Source organism: Neomonachus schauinslandi, chromosome 5 (assembly GCF_002201575.2).
Source record: "Neomonachus schauinslandi chromosome 5, ASM220157v2, whole genome shotgun sequence".
Taxonomy (NCBI): domain Eukaryota; kingdom Metazoa; phylum Chordata; class Mammalia; order Carnivora; family Phocidae; genus Neomonachus; species Neomonachus schauinslandi.
In genome coordinates this window covers 21,702,399-21,726,895 of record NC_058407.1, presented here as the reverse complement: position 1 = coordinate 21,726,895, position 24,497 = coordinate 21,702,399, and the positions used below count along the sequence as shown (strand labels likewise).

General features: G+C 36.4%; 1 protein-coding gene across 5 annotated transcripts in view; it reads right to left on the bottom strand.

Moving 5' to 3' along the window:
- The window catches only part of ANKS1B (ankyrin repeat and sterile alpha motif domain containing 1B), a 1,116,839-nt gene that overhangs the window by 939,466 nt on the left and 152,876 nt on the right, over positions 1–24,497 (bottom strand). For all 5 annotated transcript variants that reach the window (XM_021687341.2, XM_021687343.2, XM_021687344.2 and 2 more), the window contains exons 4-7: positions 22,567–22,863; positions 6,580–6,655; positions 4,865–4,966; positions 1,259–1,372 (exon numbers count right to left, since the gene is read on the bottom strand). In XM_021687341.2, coding sequence (XP_021543016.1) covers positions 1,259–1,372; positions 4,865–4,966; positions 6,580–6,655; positions 22,567–22,863 — 589 coding nt within the window. The remainder of the gene's footprint in view (positions 1–1,258; positions 1,373–4,864; positions 4,967–6,579; positions 6,656–22,566; positions 22,864–24,497) is intronic.

Here is a 24,497-nt window from a genome sequence, read left to right as displayed (position 1 = left end):
TATTCTGTTGAAAGCAAGGTACTAAACTATAATAAGTTCAAGAATATTAAAAGACAAGGAGAAATCCCAATTTTGCCTATTATTACTCTTATTCAAAATAGAAATAAGTATTGAAGGTTTATAGATAGGTAGTACATAAAAGCATCTGGAATTACAATTCCTAAGCCTTCATCCATTGTAACATTTAATCTTCAACAATCTTTCACCGGCATTATAGTTCACGGACAGAATTCATTCAACAACTCATTAACAAATTTTAAATGGTACTGGAAGCCTACTTCCTAGGTTCAATAAAAAGAAATAGTAGAATGTATTTTGATAAATAATTACATACGTAATAAATTAGAATTGTGCTATGTGACATAAAGGAAGAACACTGAAGAACAGATAAATAATATGCATCATCTGTCAAAATATGAGTATTTTGTAGGCTGCATGCAAATATGCATTTTTCTAATCATTTTCAGAAAGGTACCTTATACCTGTAATTTCTTCTGGGGAAAAAATAAAACTCCAGCAGTTATAATCCAGATATCAATATTTTTATTCTGCATTAAAAATACGTTTTAGAAAGGGGCACCTGGATGTCTCAGTTGCCTGACTCTTGATTTCAGCTCAGGTCATGTTCTCAGCGTCCTGGCATGGAGTCCTGTGATGAGCATTAAGTCCCCATGTTGGGCTCTGCACTCTGTGGGGAGTCTGCTTGAGATTCTCTCTCCCTCTGCCCCTCCCTCCACTCACACATGCTCTCATACTCTCAAATAAGTAAATTAATTAATTTTAGGGAAAAAAAAATCTACTGTAAAATATCCACTCCATGTAAACTTCATGACAGCAGGGATTGCTAATTTTGCTCACTACAATGGTAGGGCCAAGAGAAGGGTCTGGCAAATAGAAGAGCTCAATAAATGCTGACTGAATGGGCGCCTAGGTGGCTCAGTCAGTCAAGAGTCCGAATCTTCATTTCGGCTCAGGTCATGGCTTTAGGGTTGTGAGACTGAGCCCTGTGATGACTGTCAAACTCCCGTGTTGGCTCTTCGCTGGGTGTGGAGCCTGCTTAAGATTCTCTCTTCCTGCCCCCACCGTCTCCCTCTCTTAAAAGAAAAATGCTGGCTGAATAAATGGATAAAATATACAGTATAAGATACAACTTATTAGACCTGAAATTTTTACAAGTGTTAGCCTTTTTGTACATATAGGACAAATTTGTACATAAATGTCTAGTACTATTTCAAGGTCTTTATAATTAACTACTCACTCTTAGTCTTTTGGGAAGGAGACTCAACAGGAGATGAAATATGTATTTCTTGTGTTGTATCTTCTTGTACATGCTCTTCAGGGACTGCTGATCTTCCCACACCTTCCAAATATTCTGTGTATACAAGTTTTTGAAATTACATAGTCAAATTCATTTACTTTAAAATCAATAACTAAATTTTATGTTTTATTTCTGGTGATCAGTTTTTCATTTATTTCCTCAAATCCTAAATATATCCTAAGTTTTTAAAAGAACTTCAAAAAACCAAACAAACTGAAATAATTTCATGATGAACTATTAATTTAAATCTTTTTAATTAAAACATAAAAAATACTTAAGAAGAGACTCATAAACCCTTTTTGTGAAAACTAAACTGGTCACATTCTTTCCTTAAAAATAAATTCACCTGTTAAAGACAAAATAACATCCTTAACTTCCTTAAATATATTTTACCTGAGGATTTAAAACCCTCTGAAAGATGCTTTGAATAGACTTGATACCTAAACAGGGATATCAAATTCAACAACCAGTCAGGTAACATAAATGAGTGAAATTTATGTTATAATGGTGTTTACTCTTGTAATATAAGCATAATTGCATATTAAACTTTATTTCCACAGAGAAATAATGTTCATTCTCTTTCTTGAAGTAATGTTCCACACAGCCTATCTCTCATTTCTCCAATTTTGATGAAGACATAGTTACAGTAATAGCAGCTAAAACTTAAATATGGCTTACTATGCACCCAGCGGTGTTCTAAGTATTTAAAATAAGTTAACTTGGGGCGCCTGGGTCGCTCAGTCGTTAAGCACCTGCCTTCAGCTCAGGTCATGATCCCAGCGTCCTGGGATTGAGCCCCGCATCGGGCTCCCTGCTTGGCGGGAAGCCTGCTTCTCCCTCTTCCACTCCCCCTGCTTGTGTTCCTCTCTCACTGTGTCTCTGTCAAATAAATAAATAAAATCTTAAAAATAAAATAAGTTAACTCACTTGATCCTCACAAAACTATGACACAGTCACTATTACAATCTCAGTTTCAAAGATGACAACTCAAAGAGAAAGATTTTAAGTTGACCATATTCATACAGCTAATAAGTGGCACAGCCAGATAGACATGGTACAAGAAAACATCTCACTTTTCTCTTAAGCATAAGGAAAATGGCATCTGAATGCAGGGATAAATGTCAACGAATATTCAGCCTCAATATCATAGAGAAAACAGAAAGCATGTGGAGCATGATTAACCAGAGAGTAGGTGCCCCATCTAAAGTTCAACAGTAAAGTAAAATAAAAGCCTGCATTTTTTGAGAAACCAAAACTGAAATTTTAGCTGAAATCCTAAGATTTTTAAATGTTGAAAGCTAATTCAATGTTTATGGAAACACAGTGCAGGCCTAAAATATGTAATCTAAACAAAATAAATCTGCTGTCTGCCAAAAGTATTCAGCTTATAGTGGCTAGTTTGTAGTCTCCACCTAAAGGATTATATCAATTGATCTCTCCCTCAGAGGGATCTTTTATTTACATGTCTTTATTCAGAAGGAATCTTTTTCTTAAAATCTAGCTAAGAAAGTCTGTGCTCTCATGCCAACCAACTGTGTCTTCATACCACCCAGTTTCTACCTAAGGGCAATTCTACTAGGCAAAGAAAGCAACCTATGGAAGTCTATCCTTAAAATTTTTGACCCAAATAGAGTCATTACGTAAAGTGAATTCTTCCTCCAGGACACAAATAGTAATTTTATCTACTCTAAATTGGTTTTAGTGAAATAACCTTTTCATAAAACTTAAAATGTACCACTGACTTATGACCCAGGAATGCAAAGAATACAGATAACACGTTCACATTCTAAAATCTGCCAACAATCTAAAAAATTCAAAGATGTCTCATATACCCTATCACAAGGTGACATACCTAATGAACCTTAACCATTTGAGAGAACATAGTTAACTCCTATGTAACAATTTCATCTCAGTCAAATCAATACAGTAAATGTACGCAATCATGTCATGCCCTCTTTTTAGTGATGACATTTATTTTGCTTTTCTCAAAAGACATATTATTCACAAGCCTCTGTTTTTTTAAAGTTCAGTTAGAGATAAAAGTTCAATATAAAATATAAAGTGCCTACAGGGAGAAGACAAAAATGTTGTATACCACTCTTTTCCTTTTTAGCTTTCATTCAACTTGATTTTAATTTGAATGTGAAGAGCCACTCTTGTATTCTCTGATCTAGCTCTATATGCACTTGACTGCAATGAACTTATTAACAAGATAATTGTAAGGGACTGAACTTCGTGTTCCCTGAGAAGTTTTGAAAATAGAGAAGAGCATGAATGACCTCTTGTAGCTCATCTATTCTTTTTACCCCTCTTTGGCTTTTGTTGACTCCTGTATCTATGCATCACCTGACCGACTTGGTTTTAATTCATTTATCTCCTGCAGGACAACGCTGTTCTTCAGCTTCCCAACTAATAACCAAGGAAACCATCCCGCCTCCCTTCCCTATTACACTTGCCACCCATCTGCAATAATCAGGGGATAATCACTGCTGACCAGTGTAGAAGCTACCTGGAAAGGAGAGAATGAATGTCTGGATTTTTAAGGGAACATACTACATGTCAGGCCTAATCATGAAGCAAAAAGGGAAAGTATTTATTTATTTTTATTATTTTTTTTTTAAGATTTTATTTATTTATTTGACAGAGAGAGACACAGCAAGAGAGGGAACACAAGCAGGGGGAGTGGGAGAGGGAGAAGCAGGCTTCCCGCCGAGCAGGGAGCCCGATGTGGGGCTCGATCCCAGGACCCTGGGACCATGACCTGAGCCGAAGGCAGACGCTTAATGACTGAGCCACCCAGGCGCCCCAAGGGAAAGTATTTAAATCTAAATTTTCATTAAAATTTTTAGATCGAACAGGGAAATATATAATCCTGCAAATGAAAAATTAGTACCTAAATGGTTCCCAAACCTTCAGTAGACCTAAATGCCTGCACCTAATTACACAGGTACTTAAGTGACCTTTACCAAAAAACAAAGGTTTGCAAGACTGAATTATCTTGTACTATTGGATTAAGGAAGAAATAATCTGTATTCTTCTAGCTAAGTACAATTTTTTTGTTGTTGTTAAACCAGATTTATGTACCAGGTCTACCATTTAAAATAGGATATATGAGTTTGAGCAAGTCAGCCTCTCAGAGCTTCAGTTTCCCTCATGTGCAAAAAGGAGAATAATGGTATCAGATTTACCTACCTCATGAAGTTATAGAAATCAAACAAAATAAGAGAAAATCCCTGAAAACCCTTTAAGAATTATTCAAATGTAAGATCATCATCACTTTATAGCCTTATTACCTTCAAGTTCATAACTACATATTTACTATATAGATTTAAAAGATTTTTTAATATCAAGTGAAAATACTCATTAGTTGAAAATAGAAATGAAATATTAAAAATTACTATTCAGTTTAAGTGTACCAGAAAAAAAAAATGTAAATAATAAGTTCACCCAAAGTAAACATTAACTCAAAACTCAAGAGAAAACAATGGTAGATTTAATTTAATCTTAACTTTAAGACAAACTCATCCATCATTCAATATTGTTTACCTTGTAAGAGTGTTGCAATCTGGAGAGATTTCTGAGATGGATGTTCTTTCAGAATGTCTAAGACAGTTCTACCTAAGCTATCCTTTATGTTGGCATCAATTCCTGAAAGAAAAAGAAAAACCCATTAAATGTACACCACTGAAGTGTCAGATACTGTCAATATATAACACTCTAATATCAAACATATACAGACCAAGCACTGAAAATGATTTTTAAAAAAATTAAGTCCACACACACACACACACACAGGATTTTAGTAAGAAAGAAGGTGGGGGTCTACTGCTACCAAATATTAGGAACATTCTTGATAGTGAATTAATTTTTCAAGGGCACTGACCCAATCATTAAGATTGTTTTTTATAATTTGGGTTATAGCTAGTTAAATGATACACTACCAAGCTGAAAAATATTATTGTTTTAGAATATCAATTCCCAAAGTATAATAATGGTTCTGTGATATATATATTCTGTAAAATATGGTAAAAAAATTTAAATAATAATGTATCACTCTTAAAACACTGGAGTATTCACAAAAGTTGAAAAAGGAGGATTATTCTGAACTACTGTCCAAATATTATTTGTCCAGCTACAAAGTCAAATATCTCATATTTACTTATGCAAGATTATATTCAATGTAAACAATACTTAATCATCTACCTGGTGAGCACACTTCTTGAAGTTTGTAAACGAAAACATCTTTGGAATTATTTTAATTCTAAAAATACTTAATGTACTAAAGAACTTATTTCAATGTAGCAAATAGCTTTCACTGCCCCAAAAAAGTTTATAAACTTTCCAAACATCTACCTGCAAATAAAGCCAGTTTTCAGATTCTGGCCTCAAACCTTAGTTCATTGTAATAAGGTAATTAAGTATTTGCTTAAATTTGTATAGAAATGTGTGACCAGCACTTATGTAATTAGTGCCTCTAAGACATTATATTGCTGTTACATGTCAAAATTAAATGTACACGAAATTTTAACTTTGTATATGCAATAGTCTGCCAATGTTTTTCATTTTTTTACAGCGGAAAATAAATACACTAAATGTAGTCCATAATATAAAAGATTCACATCAATTGTTTCCAAGTATGAATTTGTACTCATACTTTTTGATCCTAAAAAATCCAATCTCAGTTTCAATTTTATTTCATTTCATTCAGAATATACATATGAAGACAAATAAGCCTACTTTGTTGTTCCTTCAAAGCATTCCCTTTAAATCACTGCTGCTTACAAACAACAGCTACTCAGTTGATGAAGTAACAAGGTGAATTTACCTTAAGGATACAGAACTCTAATTTCTGTTTACCATAGTTCCCAATATAATAACCTAGGGAAATATTATGTTCTTTCATAAACCAAGCAATTGTCATAACTTCATAAGGATCAGTTCCTCCCTCTTATACAAGGCAGAGAATTCCTTTTCCTTCTGGTAGTGTCTCTAATATAGTTCAATGCGATTTAAATGTATACAACTGTAATTTCTAAGAGCTTTTTACTGACACATCTATGGAGTAAAGGAAGGTGCATATTTATATCAATTTTATCTAAACACTGAGGCTCAATTCTACATGATATGAATAAAATTTGCAATGTGAAGGAAAGATAAAAAGGGTGATTATGGAAAAAAAAAAGTGCCATTTCCCTTTGTCTACTCCTGAAATAGAAATTTTATTTGGCAGAATAAGCTCCATGGAGAATCAGGATAGTTACCTGTTTCTAACAGAACTCTCACAACATCCACCTTTCCAAATAAAGCTGCTTCATGAAGTGCACTCCCCTTTTCTGTCTGGAAAAAAAAAAAAGAAGAAAAGAAAAAAGAAAAAGAGAAAAGAGAAAGAAGCACAGTTGCATTAGGAATGCTTTCAAGTTAAAAAAAAACTGTGATTTTATATATCCGTACATATTCTCTGTAATCTCAGCACTCCCTGACAGAAAGTTACTATGGAATAAAGAAGAGATTCTAAGAACAAAATCCAAATGCTTGGATTTGTAAAACACCTCTGCTTCTGAATAGCCATTTGACCTTGTTATGTTGATAAGTCACTCACCTTCTCTTAGCCTCGGTTGTTCAGTTGTTCTCAAGCGTAAAATAGGCAGTAATGCCTGCCTCATGAGGTTTTGTGAGTATCCATGGACTTCACCCAATTCATACATTGCATGCATTTATTAGACACCAATTATATGCCAACAATAGTTGAGGGGTGTTCTGAGGCATAGAAATATGATGCTGACCCTTGATATTCACATTCTATTTGAGGAAATAGATGTACAAAGTAATATTTATGATAAATGAAATCTAAACAATTTAATATGGTTTACAAAACCCACACGATCTTCTCCCTGCTCTCCCGTCCACACTTTCTCATGTCCACCCCAACTCTCCTCCAGATCTTATACCCTATGCTTTCAGGCATACTGAACTTTTTCACATTAGTCTCAGTTGCTAGAGATCTCAGAAGTCCCTCTGCCTGGTGGGATCCAACCTGAGCCCTCTAACTCACTATCACCCACCCACTAGTTCTCAATCTTCAGCATGAATTGGAATTCCTTAGAGAGCTTGTCAAAAGTCGACAAGCCCGATTTCTGGGCCCTACTCTCAGTTTCTGATTCTGCAGCCTGGGATAGGCCCAAGACTTACCATTTCTAACAAATTCCCAGGTGATACTGTGGGTCTAGGAGTACACTTTGAGAACCACTGAACTATATGTCAAATCTCAGCTTGAATATAATTTCATTTAATAAGATATTGCTAGCCCCCAGGTCTAGTGCTTTTCCTGTATATTCCACATCAATCTATTTTTTCCTCATCATAGCACTTACACTACATTATGTCATCTGATTGTCTATTTCTCTTAACAAACTATAAGTTTAGTGTAAATGTAGACCACATCTCTTTTTTTTATCACTGTATCCCTAATGCCTACTAAAGTACCTTGAAAATGTAGCCATTTAAGAATTGTTTTGAGGGCAAAAGGTAAATGGGGAGGAAAAACTGCATGGAAAGGAAGATTTTGTGAGTAATGCAGGGAGAGATTGGTTCCTGCCTTGAAAAGGATGAAGGAAAATTTCAAAGAAGCAGGTTTCTGAGATCTACAAACACTAGGTGTTTTCTTTCACTTTCTTCTTTTTCTCTCAAGAATTTAATAAATGTCTAGGTCCTCAGTATGTTTGCATATGTGTGTTAAATTGAATAGTGTCATTACAGCAATTCTGTCCCCTTGTACTAAAACTGAACTCTACTGTGGGATTCTAATCTAAATTCAAAGTAAAAATAACATAAAATAATATGTAATGTAAAAACTTTGTTAATCAAGTAAAATTCTATTGTAGAATTAACCCAATCTAAAATGGCTTATAAATGCATTATTAAGGAGACTGAGGATCAATGTGATCTAAATTTATTTTCAAAGAAGGCATGACTGAAATGTATTTGACTTAAATTTTGACTGTCATAATATGTATAGACATTAATAAAAGTGGAAATAAGGGACACCTGGGTGGCACAGTCGGTTGAGCACTGGACTCTCAGTTTCAGCTCAGGTGGTAATCTCAGGGTTATGAAATCCAGCCCTGCACTGGACTCCACACTCCATGCAGAGTCTGCTTGAGATTCTCTCTCCCTCTGCCACTACCCCCCCCTCACTAGAACAGATGGATAAATCTTAAAAAAAAAATGGAAATAAAAATATTAATTTATAAATATATAGCAGTGTGCAGAAGGGAAAATAAACTGTGGAAATTTATTCAGCTCCTTAAAAAAATAATCTCAATATGGGGCACAAATACTTTATTTTTCTTTTATTCTCTGAAAAATATCCCTTGAAATAATATAATTCTTTTTACTCTCATTGTGTTTTTCAACCAACTTTCTGATTACTAATTTGATTTCCTTCCATTCTTAAAAAATTTTGGACTGTATGTTAGAAAAACTCTTCCTGGGATAGCATACCTTAAATATTCTGAAAAACTAAACAATGTTTTAAATACAGGGATGAAAAGGAAAAATAATAGAATTCCTCAGAGCCTGGGGGAGGGAAGTGGGGACAGAAACTATGATGAACCCAGGGTTTTAGTACTGGAACAGAAAACTGTTCCAGGGAATCTGCCAATCCTGGCAGACTAATACCTGGGCTTTAGCCAGCTACTCAAGGAGAAAGTGGGAGGAGGGAAAGAGACAAAGAAACCCAAGCAAGCTGAGAAGGTAGATCAAGGACACCTGCAAAAATCTAAAACTCCCAGGGGCACCTGGCTGACTCAGTAGGTACAGCATGCAACTCTTGATCTTAGGGTCATGAGTTCTAGCCCTATGATAGGTGTAGAGATTACTTCAAAAAAAAAAAATCTAAAACTCCCAAAGAACAACATCCCAAGTAAAAAATAGTAACAATAAAAACTAAAAAATAAACTAATTAAATAAAAAAATTAAATGTGTTGCAGAGAGGGAGAAATTAAAAATGTCTATCTCGATCTTAGTTCTAAGTGGAGTAGAGTACCAAAAATAACAATCCCCCTAAAAATTTCTAACCACAGTTCTGCCCTCACATGGACTTGGGGCCAAAATTACACACTTTCTGTACTCCCCCAACCCTCCGATCCTGAGCCAAAAATGTAGAAAAAAGTGATCCTGGGTTTGTATGGTACCAAGGCAAATATAAATGTTTAGCAGAAGCAAATCTAAATCCCTGTGAAAAAAATACACTTTAAACTTGGGCCTCTGAGAATTCCAACAGATCAAGCTCTAAGAAACACAAATTTAAAATCAGAAATCACTGAACATGAAAGAAAACAAGCCATGAGAAAGAATTCATAGAAACAAAAAAAGAATAAAACCTATTAAAACTTCACGTCATATGATGATCAGCTACAGAATATAAAATACATATGATCATAAGATGAAAGAACAAAAATAGGATATCAAATGTAACTAAAGAAGAGGAGAATCAAAATTGGCCAGATTTGAAAATGAACTAGACAGCACTTCTAGAAATGGAAAACATAATGTTTTAAATGGAAAGGCTTAATAACAGGTAAGACAGAGCTGGAAAAACAAGTATTGAACTGGATGGTGGATTTTTTTTTTTAAGTACATAATGCAATTTAAAGAAACAAAAGATTGAAAATGTGAAAGACAGGACAGGATAAGACTCAACATATGTCTAATGAGAGTTCTAGGAGAGGATGGGGATAAGTAATTCAATGGCTAAAAACTTTCCAGGACTGATGAGATACTAATACTCAATTCTAGGAATACCAAGCAAGGTAAGTGAGAAGAATACATTGTGAACATACTACAGTGAAACTACAGAAAACCTAAGATAAAGAGAATATCTTAAAAACATCCCAAGAGAAAAAACTAATTATCTTAAAATAATTATTAGATCAACAGCTGACTTCTCAACAAAAACAATAAAGCCAGAAGAAAGTACCTTCATGTGTCAAAAGAAAATAACACCAATCTAGCATTCTATATCCAGGCAAACTATCCTCTAAGAATGAAAGCAAAATAAAAACATTTTTAGACATTAAGAATTCCTCATATCAGTGATGTCATATGATACATGTCTTTCTCTGACTTATTTCGCTCAGCATAACACCCTCCAGTTCCATCCATGTCGTTGCAAATGGCAAGATCTCATTCCTTTTGATGGCTGCATAATATTCCATTGTATATATATATATATATATATATATATATATATATACACCAAACTGAGGGTTGCTGGAGTGGTGGGGGGTGGGAGGGATGGGGTGGGAGGGATAGACACTGGGGAGGGTATGTGCTATGGTGAGCACTGTGAATTGTGCAAGACTGCTGAATCACAGACCTGTACCTCTGAAACAAATAATACAATATATGTTTAAAAAAAAGAAGAAGAAGAAGAAGATAGCAGGAGGGGAAGAATGAAGGGGGGGGACGTCAGAGGGGGAGATGAACCATGAGAGACGATAGACTCTGAAAAACAAACTAAGGGTTCTAGAGGGGAGGGGGGTGGGAGGATGGGTTAGCCTGGTGATGGGTATTAAAGAGGGCACATTCTGCATGGAGCACTGGGTGTTATACACAAACAATGAATCATGGAACACTACATCAAAAACTAATGCTGTAATGTATGGTGATTAACATGATAAAAAATTTTTAAAAAAAGCACATTTTCAGACAGACTAAATAAGTGGTTACTACAGATCCTTACTGAAAGAACTCCCATAAGATTTAATTTAGGGAAAGGGACCTGAGGTGCAAGAACTAATGTTAAATAAAGAGAATGATTAAGGGAAGGCTAAGTCTAAACACACTATTTAAAAATATAACAATAATGTTTACTTTTTTGTACTAATTTGGTTTCCTAGATACTCTGATACAAAAGAGTGGGCACTTCAGACAATGAAATGGACTATTCTAGGAAATGAAATTATATAATCTTCATCATAAATAAACAATTCTTCTAGAGGAAACAGATGTAGAAGACCTGGGTCCCAGTAGCAGTTTGGCTTTCAGTTGCTATACAACTTTGGGGAAATCACTTCATATCTCTGAAAACTCATATATCCTTATAAATAAAGAAAATATTAAAAACTTGGTAGGGTCATTGGGAGGGCTAAACAAGATAAACAACAAATAAGACTCAAAAAGTATTTTATTAACCTATAAAATGATGAAAAATACTCTCATTATCGCTAAAAAAATAATTAGAAACTTATTTTTTAAAAACCTCAATGATGTTAATATTTTAAAATTACATACATATGTAGTTTTATATATGTAAAACATTTATGTTTTAAATCATATATATCTATAATTATATAAATATGTATAGTGTGTGTGTATATACATAGATAATCTCCTTTACATTATTCCAAAAAAAAAAGGTAATGTTAAATAGAACTAGTATTTTTATACAGTAGATAAGGGACACTGAACCCTTAAATAAAACTAGAAAAGGTTAGCAGATGATAAACATATTTTTAGCCTGGTGGATGTAATTATCTTATTAGTAAGAGAACATGAGGATGGAATGGATTGTTCTCATAAATTTAAGGTAAACAGTGGTATCAGGACCCATTTCTTGCTATCACAGTATTATCATAAATAGTACAGAATTTAAATATGTCAAATCTATGGACTTTTCCTTATCAAAATACAGGTTAATTCCATAATATCCTCCAGTTTACTACACCCTACCTTGAGTCTGTGTGTACTATCCTCATTTAATTAGCACCCTTCTGTTCATCTCAGCTTTCTACCCCAAATCCATAATCCATAACTGGCCAAATCTTGAAAAACTGTATTCTCATGAAATAATATTTAGTCCAAAATATTCAACAAGCAAGTTGAATGTATACAAAGAAGTAACACTAAAATAGGTGAACTCAAATCCTCTCAACCCCCAGGATTTTGGTCCTGCTTTTCTCATGGATCAAACTTCTCCATTTTTTTAATTAATCATTTCCAAGACAGACAAAACAGTTACACAGCTGATAATACAGTAACCTTCAAAATTTACCCAGTAAGGAGATGCAAAGCACTCACATCTCAGCACTGCTAAGGAAAAAACACCTCTGAACACAAGCTGTAATGAAACCAGCTGAGAGAGAAGAAATGAAATGATATACACAGTAATGTTAATCGTTGAATTGCTGATGAAAGCAAAAAAAAAGTCTCTTATTGATTGGAAATGTCTATTAAAGTCCAATCTCAGTAGCATCAAAGCTGGAAAAAATAAAAAAGACAAGTGAGAGGAAAGAGGGAGACCCTGTTTTAAAGCCCTGGGTTTTAACTTCCTTTTTTGTTTTTAGCCCTATGTATTTCAGTGGCTTCTGTGGAAGTTCAGTCATGCATATAAAGAGATTGTTATACTTTATCCAGAATTTCAAGGTGTTTTAAAATGTTTCCTTGGGTTATGTATTCCACCAGACTGTCAAAACAACAGATAGAAAAGGGATGTAGCAATATCAGAGCTTGCCTGCACTGGTTCCCCCTTCTGAATTTAACACCTCTAATACAGTCCTCCGGAACTTGAAAAAGAGAGTGACCAGATAAAGGAAGACCAATTCTTTATTAAAGGAGGAAACAGAACAAAGATGACAAGATATAAAGTAAGATTGTGGTGATCATCAGTAGAGAAAATAGAGCACAGGTACCAGTGGAGATGAAAACTTTGAGAATCATGACCCCTAACTATTATAAGAAATAAGAGCCAGTGAATAAAGATAACATCAGTGGAGATAAAGAAAGCCAATTAGGGGGCGCCTGGGTGGCTCAGTCGTTAAGCATCTGCCTTCGGCTCAGGTCATGATCCCAGGGTCCTGGGATCGAGTCCCACATCGGGCTCCCTGCTCAGCGGGAAGCCTGCTTCTCCCTCTCACACTCCCCTTGTTTGTGTTCCCTCTCTCGCTGCCTCTCTCTCTGTCAAATAAATAAATAAAATCTTAAAAAAAAAAAAAAAAGAAAAGAAAAGAAAGCCAATTAGAATAGCATTTAACTCAGCAGTAACAACCCCAGGCGTACCAATTAGCCCTATGGGTATCTCTTAGGATAAAAGATAAGAACATCCTAGCCTTTATAAACAAATACATGATTTCTAAACAAGCTGGGAGGCAAATGTCCTTTTGTATCCTGCATTAGCTAGCCTATAGCTGGAGTATTGTGTTCAACTGTAGGTAATAAACTTTTACAGGAACATTGACAGATTGGAATGTGCCCAGAAAAGAGGGTTCCAAATGACAAAAGACTGAGGAAAACTTCTTGTGAAGAACAGCTGAAGGTTATAAGAAAGTTCAGATTGGAGGGGAAATGGCATAAGAGAAATAAGTCTTCAAATAATTCAGAAATAACATTCCTCCTCTTCAAAAGACCTCTCCTCCTATTCAACTAGGGATGTCCAGCCTCTGTCTTTAACTATCCTTTCTTCCTTCACTTCTGTCTCAGAGGAAGCATCCATTCTCCTCCTTAAAACTAATCCTCTACTCGTGCTCTTATCACTTCTGGCTTCTTCTTGAATTTCATGAAATATCTTCATTTTTTTTCTTGCATCTTCAATTTCAGTCCCTTTACTGGATCCTTGCACCCTCCATAAAAATACAAACTCTTCCACAATCCAGCGATAAAACAGCCAACCAAAGAAATTTCATGTGAACCTGATATGACTTCAAGCTCCTATCTTATATCTTACTTTTCTTTACTCCACACTTTATAAAGTCATCTTCCCTTCTCTGGGAAAAAATTCTATTTTGTTACTACCATATTCTCTGGCACATAGTAGGCAATGCCTGGCACAAAGCAGGAACTCCATAAATACCTGGTAAATGAATTAATTGATTACATGTAACTGTACTATCTTGGCACCTTTCTTACCACTGTTTTCTTATAGATCTCTTTTTCCAGAAATTCTGAGTATTCTTTTTTTTTTTTTTAAAGATTTTATTTATTTATTTGACAGAGAGAGACACAGCGAGAGAGGGAACACAAGCAGGGGGAGCGGGAGAGGGAGAAGCAGGCTCCCCGCTGAGCAGGGAGCCCGATGCGGGGCTCGATCCCAGGACCCTGGGATCATGACCTGAGCCGAAGGCAGACGCTTAACGACTGAGCCACCCAGGCACCCCAATTCTGAGTATTCTTTATTCAGCTTCTTTTCTCTCTATATATTCTCTTTCTTATAAACCCATATGTTTCCATGGCCATATCTCTCACTTCTCTGAGGCTAGCGCCATTTAAGTGGCACATCCTAAAAGAGACCTCCCCGTCCCTTCATTCAAAAATCACAGCTGGGGCGCCTGGGTGGCTCAGTTGGTTAAGCAACTGCCTTCGGCTCAGGTCATGATCCTGGAGTCCCAGGATCGAGTCCCGCATTGGGCTCCCTGCTCGGCAGGGAGTCTGCTTCTCCCTCTGACCCTCCTCCCTCTCATGCTCTCTGTCTCTCATTTTCTCTCTCTCAAATAAATAAATAAAATCTTTAAAAAAAAAAAAAATCACAGCAACCAGGGTATTTCCTTTATGGCACTATCACAATTTGTAATTTTTGTTTGTTTTTATTTCCTGTTTTCCCTACTAGTCACTCCACTCCATAAGGACAGAGAACATATTTTTCCTATTCATGTAGCATAGTGCCTGGTAGCCTGGCCTGAAATGGCTGGTGGGAATACGGTACCCTTATAGGGAAGCTGAGTTTTCAGTTCAAGGGAAGGAAAAGAAGTTGCTGGGGTGGGGAGTGAGATAGGTCAGGGAAGGCCTCCCTACTAAGGTAACATCTGAGCAGACAGCTGAAGAAAGCACAGGGGGAAGTCATGTGGGTTAGTAAAGCAAAGGCCTTGAGGCAGGAGCTTAGCGAGTATGTTCCAGCAAGAGCAAAGAGGCCACTATAGCTAAAGCTAAGTAAAAATGGCAGAGTAGTCAGTGGAACTGGGTGGTATAAGACAACTGTCAGCCACTGTGAGGAATCTGGCTTTTGCTCCAAGTGAGATGGAAAACCACTGGAGGTTTTTTGAGCAAAAAAGTGATATGATCTGGTTTAGTTTAATGGCTACTTTGTTGAAAACAGATTGAAAGGAATCCGTATGGACTGAATGTGTCCCCCAAAATTCATATGTTGAAACTCTAACCCACAGTGTGACTGTATTTGAAGATAGGGCCTTTATGGAAGTATTTAAGGCTAAATGAGGTCATAAGGGTAGGAACCTATGTCATGGGATTGGTGTCCTTATAAGAGTTCTCTCTCTCTCATTCTGTTTGTGCACAGAAGGCCATTTGAGGACACAATAAGAAGACAGCCATCTACAAGCCAGGAAGAGAGCTCTCACCAGGAACAGAATCTGCCAGAATCTTGATCTTAGACTTCCCAGCCTCCAGAACTGTGAGAAAATAAATGTCTGTTGTTTAAGCTGCCCAGTCTATGGGATTTTGTTATGGTCACCTGAGCAGACTAATACAGAGGCAAAGGAAAAAGAAGGGAAACCAGGCTGGAGGAAGGAGATGTGCAGGATTTAAGCTAAGTTCCAATGTAAATTTAAGGTAATAATGGAGGGGATGAAAATTAGTGAAATTCTAGAGCACAAAGCCAATAGGATTTGCTGAGGGGCTAAATGTAAAATATGAAAGAAACCCTGAAGTTTGGCAACTAAACAACCAGCAGGATGGTAATGCCATTTGCTAAAATGGGAAAGATTGGAAGATGGGCAAACCTGGGGAGAAGGGGTTATGGAAGCTAAATGTTCAGTTCTGGAAATGTTTGGATGCTCACTAGTCATCCAGTAGATATGTGCAGTAGGCAACTATGTACTGAATATAGAATTCAGGGTAAGGTTCAAGATGAGTAAATAAACTTTGTTGTTGTCAAAGATGTCATCTGAAGTCAAAGGATTGGATGAAGTCAACTAGGAAGCAAGGAAGATGAGAACAATTAACCATGGAATGTGGATGAGACAGATTACACTATTCTGCCTGCCTTTCATATGTTCTTTGTCATTTGGCTGCAGTTCCTTCCACTTATGCGGATGGAGTATATTTCCCACCCCCGATTTGGGACTTGGCTTTTTGTAAGTTCCTTTAGGCATTGTATGGCACATACATGATACATGATACAAAGCAGAGGCCCAAAATGTGCTTAGTTGGTTGGGCTTACTTAGGCCATGCCCTAGCTAGTCCCAGGAGAAAAGAATAGATACACAAAGCAGAGCAGACGAGACAAACTTACAGCATGAAGTAGAGCTTCCCCATATGAGCTACAAACCTGTCAATGAGGAAAAAAATGCTGTTGCTTACTACTGTATGCCACTGGGATTTCTGTGTTTGTTGTACAGCAGTACCGTGGCAATGGCAAGAGCTAACTATTACAGCAGTTCATAGAGCTCAATGTAAAGATCTACTGAAATAAAGTCTGGCTCAGGAGAGGGAGGTACGACTTTACAAAAAAGAACAGAAGGGCGCCTGGGTGGCTCAGTTGGTTAAGCGACTGCCTTCGGCTCAGGTCATGATCCTGGAGTCCCAGGATCGAGTCCCGCATCGGGCTCCCTGCTCGGCAGGGAGTCTGCTTCTCCCTCTGACCCTCGCCCCTCTCATGTGCTCTCTCTCTCATTCTCTCTCTCAAATAAATAAATAAAATCTTTAAAAAAAAAACAAAAACAAAAACAAAAAAGAACAGAAAACAGAAAGGTTTAATTCTTGAGCAGCTCCTATGGATAAGAGGTTTGTAAGGCCTGAGAGATTTATCTAGCTGCAAGGCTAAATGGAAGGCATTCAGGGTCTTAGACTCTACCCTACCTGAAGTAAGACCAAGAAGGAGCAGAGAAGCAAGAGAGAACAGTGACTCAGATGTCAAAAGAAAAGTGTTTCAAAGAAGATCTACTTTCTCAATGCCGATGATAAATCAAATTCACTACTGGCTCTAACAATATGGAAGCCATTAGTCCCCTTCATCAAAGGGAAAAACAAGGACTTTTAATAGACTGAGGGAGCTGGAGTGGTTTCAAGAGAGAATGAGGGAAAGAAATATGATATAATGAGTAAAAACAACTCTTTCTCAATATGTTGTTATGAAGGGGATTAGAGAAAGGGAACAAGAGCTAGAGGGAAATGTGGGTTCGAGAGAGGTTTTTTTAAAAGATGGGAAATATTATAACATCTTTGTGTCCTTATGGGAGTGATGCAGTTGAGAGGGGAAAATGTATAGTATTTTAAGGGGAGGATCAGGTGTACAAGTAGAGGAGGAGTCAGCCTTAGGAATAAACCAAAGTTCATTTAAAGCACCGGGAAGGAAAGCAAATACACATCCACTGGCAAATGTGTTGGTACAAATATGTGACTGCTTCTGTTTCCTCAGTGAAGTAAAGCAAAGTCATGATCACAGAGTGATAACAGGGAGGAAAATGTTAAAGTTTTGGGAAAAAGAAATTTTAAATAATCATCTAGGGAAGAAGGAGTGAATGGATTATTAAAATGTAATCTATCCATTTAAGCACGTATTTCTCCTGCCACTAGAAGCACTTAGAGATCAAAAATGGTACCTTACTCAGCTTTACATCTTAACAGCTCCTAGCATGGGAACCTGTACTCTTCATTATTAGTTTTCTATAATTTTACTTTCATTTCCTTTAATATTCAAATAAAATCCAATTGGCTTAATGTTTTGCTAGTACTTTTAACTTTTTAAATTTTAATAAGAGAAACTTACAAGAAACACAGCTAAAGCACTAGCATAAAAAGACACCATCACTACCTACTTACCCAAATCAGGTTTGAAATCCACAGAAATAACTGCTAATTTCAAAAGGATCTTGCCAATTAAAACCCATTTTCTTAATATCTTAATATGATGGATTCTCTTTATTAAGAAATCCTTTAAGACTAATGGGTTTATACATAAATATAATATGAAATTTACCTAAGCGGTAATTAAATTGTTTTTCTCATTAGTTCAAATATGTGTTATAATTCAAAACTGCTCAAAGAGAAATGAAGCAAAAACCAAAACTTATACAGAAAAAACATAAATTACACATTTTAAAACATTTGCAATTACAAGAAAAAAAGACAATCTTCTAAAGTCATCTCTAAATTTTAAAGAACTATTTATAATGATTTGAATGTAATTAAAGTCTAAATGTGTACTGCTGTAATTTACCAAATGGGATTATTTTTAATACTGCTAATTTCCAACTGGTTAACTACAACAATTTAATGAATATTAAAGCCACTGAAACAATTTAAGGTTACTGCCTGATTCTTCCCTCTTACCCAGTAAGAATATCAACAAATTTCTACTTTAAATTTAATATTAAAAAAATTTGCAGAGATCTTGCCATTTGCAACGACATGGATGGAACTGGAGGGTGTTATGCTGAGCGAAATAAGTCAATCAGAGAAAGACATGTATCATATGACCTCACTGATATGAGGAATTCTTAATCTCAGGAAACAAACTGAGGGTTGCTGGAGTGGTGGGGGGTGGGAGGGATGGGGTGGCTGGGTGATAGACACTGGGGAGGGTATGTGCTATGGTGAGCACTGTGAATTGTGCAAGACTGTTGAATCACACATCTGTACCTCTGAAACAAATAATACATTATATGTTAAGGAAAAAAAAACAGAAGAAGATAGCAGGAGGGGAAGAATGAAGGGTGGGAAATCGGAGGGGGAGGTGAACCATGAGAGACGATGGACTCTGAAAAACAAACTGAGGGTTCTAGAGGGGAGGGGAGTGGGAGGATGGGTTAGCCTGGTGATGGGTATTAAAGAGGGCATGTTCTGCATGGAGCACTGGGTGTTATGCACAAACAATGAATCATGGAACACTACATCAAAAACTAATGATGTAATGTATGGTGATTAACATAACAATAAAAAAATTAAAGAAAAAAAAATTTGCAGCAGGGGCACCTGGGTGGCTCAGTTGGTTAAGTGTCTGACTCTTGATTTCGGCTCAGGTCGTGATCTCAGGGTAGTGAGATCAAGCCCTGCATCAGGCTCCACTTGGAACCTGCTTGAGATTCTCTCTCTCCTCCTGCCTCTGCCCCTCCCCTCCCACTCTCCCCCTCTCAGAACAAACAAACAAACAAACAAAAAAAACCCCAACAACTTTGCAGTGAATGTGATGGGCAAACTTGGTGACAGTTCATTTGAATTCCATAATAAAATTAAACACTGACCCAAAAAAGGCAATGAAACAAACAAAAAAAATGCATGTTTTCTATAAATAAAGCATAACAACAAAAGCAAAACATCAACTAAGGCTAACTAAATACCAGAAGATTCAATTCATTGAGATATATTTTAGAATATGTTGTCAGTTCTACTTCTTGAAAACCTTCAAGATGAAATCATAAAGTGAGTACAAATAACAAAACATTGCCCACCCTGCTCAGGTACCAGTCCTGATGCTTCTGATTAAGTGTTCACAGTGGTCTAAACATACTTTGCTCCTTTCATCTGATATATGAGTAACAAACCCAAATGCTATTGGGGCAAAGTAGAAAACCTAAACGAATGAATCTGGCAATGACAGAAGATGGTAGAAAGAGGTAGAGAGAGGTTGGGACCTTGGAAGGTATATACCCCATCTAAAAGCATTCAAATTCAATATTTTAAAATTATTATTTAGCCAAATAATGCATATTTGCAAGCTAAGTTATACCTAAATTCAAAGTCCTAAAGCCATCAAGCTCCTCTTCAAATATTACTCTATGTCTCTTCAATTCCTCCCTCTTACAATCTATATTTTATTCACTGATCTCTCCACAGCATTTTGCCCTACTCTTTATTTTAGTATGTCATATATAGGAGGTATTCTTGCAAGTTTTTGTATCCTCCACTAAATTCTGGGCAGAGATCTTACTTATCTTTAATTCTCCAAAAACATAAATAATATAGTAAGTAGTATTTTATATAAAAAAGATGTACCATATACATACATAAAATTGAAGCCAGACTCTTTCTCTTTTGGCCATGTCATCTAGTAAAAAATATAAAAAGATCTGGGCCATGGACATGAAGTGAGTTATTGATCTCAGTCATAGTGAAGTCCTTGGTTATGAAGTGCTCTGTGCCATCAAGTTTAGAAATATTCCAGAAGTGTCTGGGGCACCTGGGTGGCTCAGTTGGTTAAGTGTCTGCCTTTGGTTCAGGTCATGATCCTGGAGTCCTGGGATTGAGCCCACTTTGGGCTCCCTACTCAGTGGGAAGTCTGCTTGTCCCTCCCCTCCCCCACCGGCTTGTGCACGCTCGCTCTCTCTCTCTCAAATGAATAAATAAAATCTTTAAAAAAAATATTCCAGAAGTTTTATGAAAGCAGTAAATCTAGATTAGAGAAATTCAACATTCAGACAATAAACATCTAGCTTATCATTAAACACACTTTAAGATAGTAACTTTGTGAGTCACTTAAAATAGTAAATATGTATCTATCTCATTTTAATTGAGGGGAAAATTGGGGTTTTTTTAACATGAGGACTAGAAAAAATTCTTGTGTTTATTTTTAAGGCTGCAAAAGTAGAATAAATAAAAAATTAAGAAAAGATTTTATAAATACCTAAATAGCTAAATAAGACAGGCAAAGCTCCAATGAAAAGTCTGTTTCAGGGGACCAGCCTGAAATGTAGGATGAGAAGGCCTAAAATTTTTATTTTATTTTATTTTATTTTATTTTATAAGGCCTAAGATTTTTTAAATTTCGGTGGAAAACAAAGAAGAAACAAAATTCAACCTCTAAACAATTCCTAGGAAAAGTAACCCCACAGTTTTGAGCACTAGCAGCATTTGGAATATTGCAAAGCTGGCTGCATTTGTTCCCTCTGGGTATTTGCACCCCTTTAACAATTCACAACCTCTTCTAATTAAGAGGTAAAATCTGTTTTACCAATCCTTGAATTTAGGCTGCCTTTGTGACATGTTGGCTTATCAAACACTACAGAAAAGACAGGATGCTTGCTCCCAGCCTAGACCTCAAGAGACTTTGTATAACCCTCTTCCCTCCCTCCTTCCTTCTGTCTCTTGTGTGCACACATGCATGCACATAGAACCATACCACTGTCATGTGAACAAGCCCAAGGTGGCCTGCTGGATCATGAAAGACACATGGCAACCTCACCCATTATCCCAGGCAAAATCCAGCCAATCTCTACAGCAGAGCCACTCAACTGATTTCTAATTGACCCCAGACACATGAGAGAACTTAGCCAAGACAGAACTACCCAGTGAGGCTCAGACTAAATCACCAACCACAGAATTATGAGCTAAATAGTATTACTGTGTTAAGCCATTAAGTTTCAGGATAGTTTGTTATACAGCAATAGCTTACTAATACACAAGGGAAAAGGACACAATCTGACAGGAACCAAAAGGGTCTCTGGAAGATAAGAATGTTGCCACTGACTTGGGAGACAAAAAACAGTAATAAAAGGAAAAAACGGTTAAAAAAAAGTTAACCTTGGAATTGGAGTTAACTTGAAACAGATAATAAAAGTAGGTTGCCCTTAAAAATAAAAAAGTAGGTTGCCCTTTTCCTTGTGGAGAAACCTTTCCAAATGTCATCCATGCTTCAAAGTTCAACTCAAATCACACCTCTCCAATAAAATTCCTTCTGACTGCCCTTAGACAAAATGATTTTTCCTTCATTAATCATGTATAGACAGTTCACTATTATGTAAAGAGGCCTGGATTTTATTCAGTAAGTATAAATTCATATTCTAGGTTTATCAGCTATACATCCTTAGGCAATTTTGTTAACTCTTTGAATCTGATTCCTCATCTCTTAACTGGAACTTAGTAGCTCTTAATCCCACAGGAGGGCTGTTAAAAATGGATTCTAAATGTGTCAACATATTAAACACTAAGTACATACTCAAAAGTATTAAATTGAATTTTGATTCATTCTTTCATTCATTCAACTCTGACTGGATTCCTAGTGTATGTCAAGCTGTGTGCCAGACACTGGGAGGGAACAATTACTATGATACCACACACAACAGCCTCCTAATAATAATTTTTCATTCATAAAGCCCTAAAATTAGAATGAGGTTAGAAATTATGCCTTAGATCTCTTCATATTTCCCAGCAGCGTGTGGCACAGCATCTTGAACTTAACAGTTATAAAAATATTTGTGGACAATTTAATTAAAAATGAAAAGATTTCTACATATAAGCTTTAATGTCTATCTCAAAGCAAAGCAAGAGCATCATCACTTTTAAATCATAGCTAAAAGAAGACTCACTTGACAGCTCACATCCATTCCTGCTTCCAACAGCACCTGAACGACTGCTTTGTGACCATTGCGAGCAGCGAGGTGGAGTGGCGTGTGCTTTCTAGTGTTGCAGCTCATTAAGTTAGGGTGTGCACTGATGATCATTTTGACCACCCTAAGTCGCCCATAGAGTGCTGCCAGATCCAAAGGTGTTTCTAGCTTACTGTTCCTGATGGTAGGATCGGTGAGCTCTTCTAGGAGAACAGCAACTACTTCTGAGTGTCCATATTGAGCCGCACAGTGCAGGGCAGTTTCATTTTCATTGTTCTGTTAAGACAAAGATATAAGATTCAAGTTTTCAGAAATTCCATTATCAAAATCTAAACAGTAATTTAAAACCAGAGATACTTTGAAAATGTAAGTTTAAGATTTATCTATTTTAATAAGTATGCCTAATAGAATATTTGTTAAAGTATCTTATTACACCAAAAAGATCACATTTTTTAATCATTTCAATAAGGAAAATCAAATTTTCCCCTGCATTATATATTCCAATTTCCGGGAGTGATAAATGATTTAGCCATGTCAGTCAGTGGCCCTGCTGGGCCCAGATGGTCAGTGTTATCTGTACTGTGCATCATGCCTCCGTGACATTTGTTAATGAGAGAGATTAATAACAATTATAACCCACTTTTAACAGACTGGCCTCCCAAAAGAGATGGCAAATTCTTGATAATGAAAGATTTATGGAAAGACGTCCCAAATTAAGTTTCATTTTATTTTCCATACAAGCACAAATCATTGCTTCTTTTGCAAAGAGAATGAAGACATACTGGCCCTAAGATTAAACCACATATCTTTGAAATATAATTATGGTTTGAGAGGCAGACTTAAACCCACTGCCAGACAAGTTACAAGGAGTATCACATTATTACATATGCACCTAATAAGTGTTGTAGTTGAAAATCAAGATTTTCCAGGAAATTTAGCAAGATAAAAACTGTACCTGATGTTGAGTTTTTGTGTGTGGTGTAAGGAGGGGAGGGGGGTGGGAGGATGGGTTAGCCTGGTGGTGGGTATTGAGGAGGGCACATTCTGCATGGAGCACTGGGTGTTATGCACAAACAATGAATCATGGAACACTTCATCTAAAACTAATGATGTAATGTATGGGGATTAACATAAGAATAAAAAAAAAATTAAAACTCAAAAACTGTACCTGATGGATCAAGAGAGTATAATGCTGAGTGAAATAAGATAAAGACAAACACCATATGATTTCACTCATATGTGGAATTTAAGAAACAAAACAAATGAACAAAGAAAAAGAGACAAACCAAGAAAAGACTATTAACTATAGGGAACACAGATGGTTCCCGGGGGGGGGGGGGGGGCAGTGAAATAGGTGACAGGGATTAAGAGTACACTTATCTTGATTAACCCTGAGTAATATATGGAGTTGCTGAATCACTATATTGTGCACCTGAAATGAATATAACACTGTATGTTAACTACACTGGAATTAAACATTTTTTTAAATGTTAAAACAGAGAAAACTAAACCCCATCTCAAGGCAGATGGACCTTTCAGTCCATTTGGGCAGATGGTGTAGGTAGATTGTATATGACTATGTCAGGAGGTAGAAGGATCAGTCAGGAGAAACGTAAACAAGAAATTTTAGTAACAAAAATGCAATGATCCTGAGTAAGGGTTCTAGAGAGAAAGAGGCTGCCATCATCAGAGTCATCATCAGAGCTAACACTATGTACCAGGCACAGTTGCATTCCATTTATGTGTACTCTAATCTTCACTCTGCTATTATTATCATTATTGCCACTTTACAGATGAGGAACTGAGGCACCGAGTAATTAAATAACTAGCCTTCAAGTATACGGCCATTTAGTGTTGGGGCCAGGATCTGAACCCAAAGTCACTGCTCTTTTTTTTTTTTTTTAAGATAT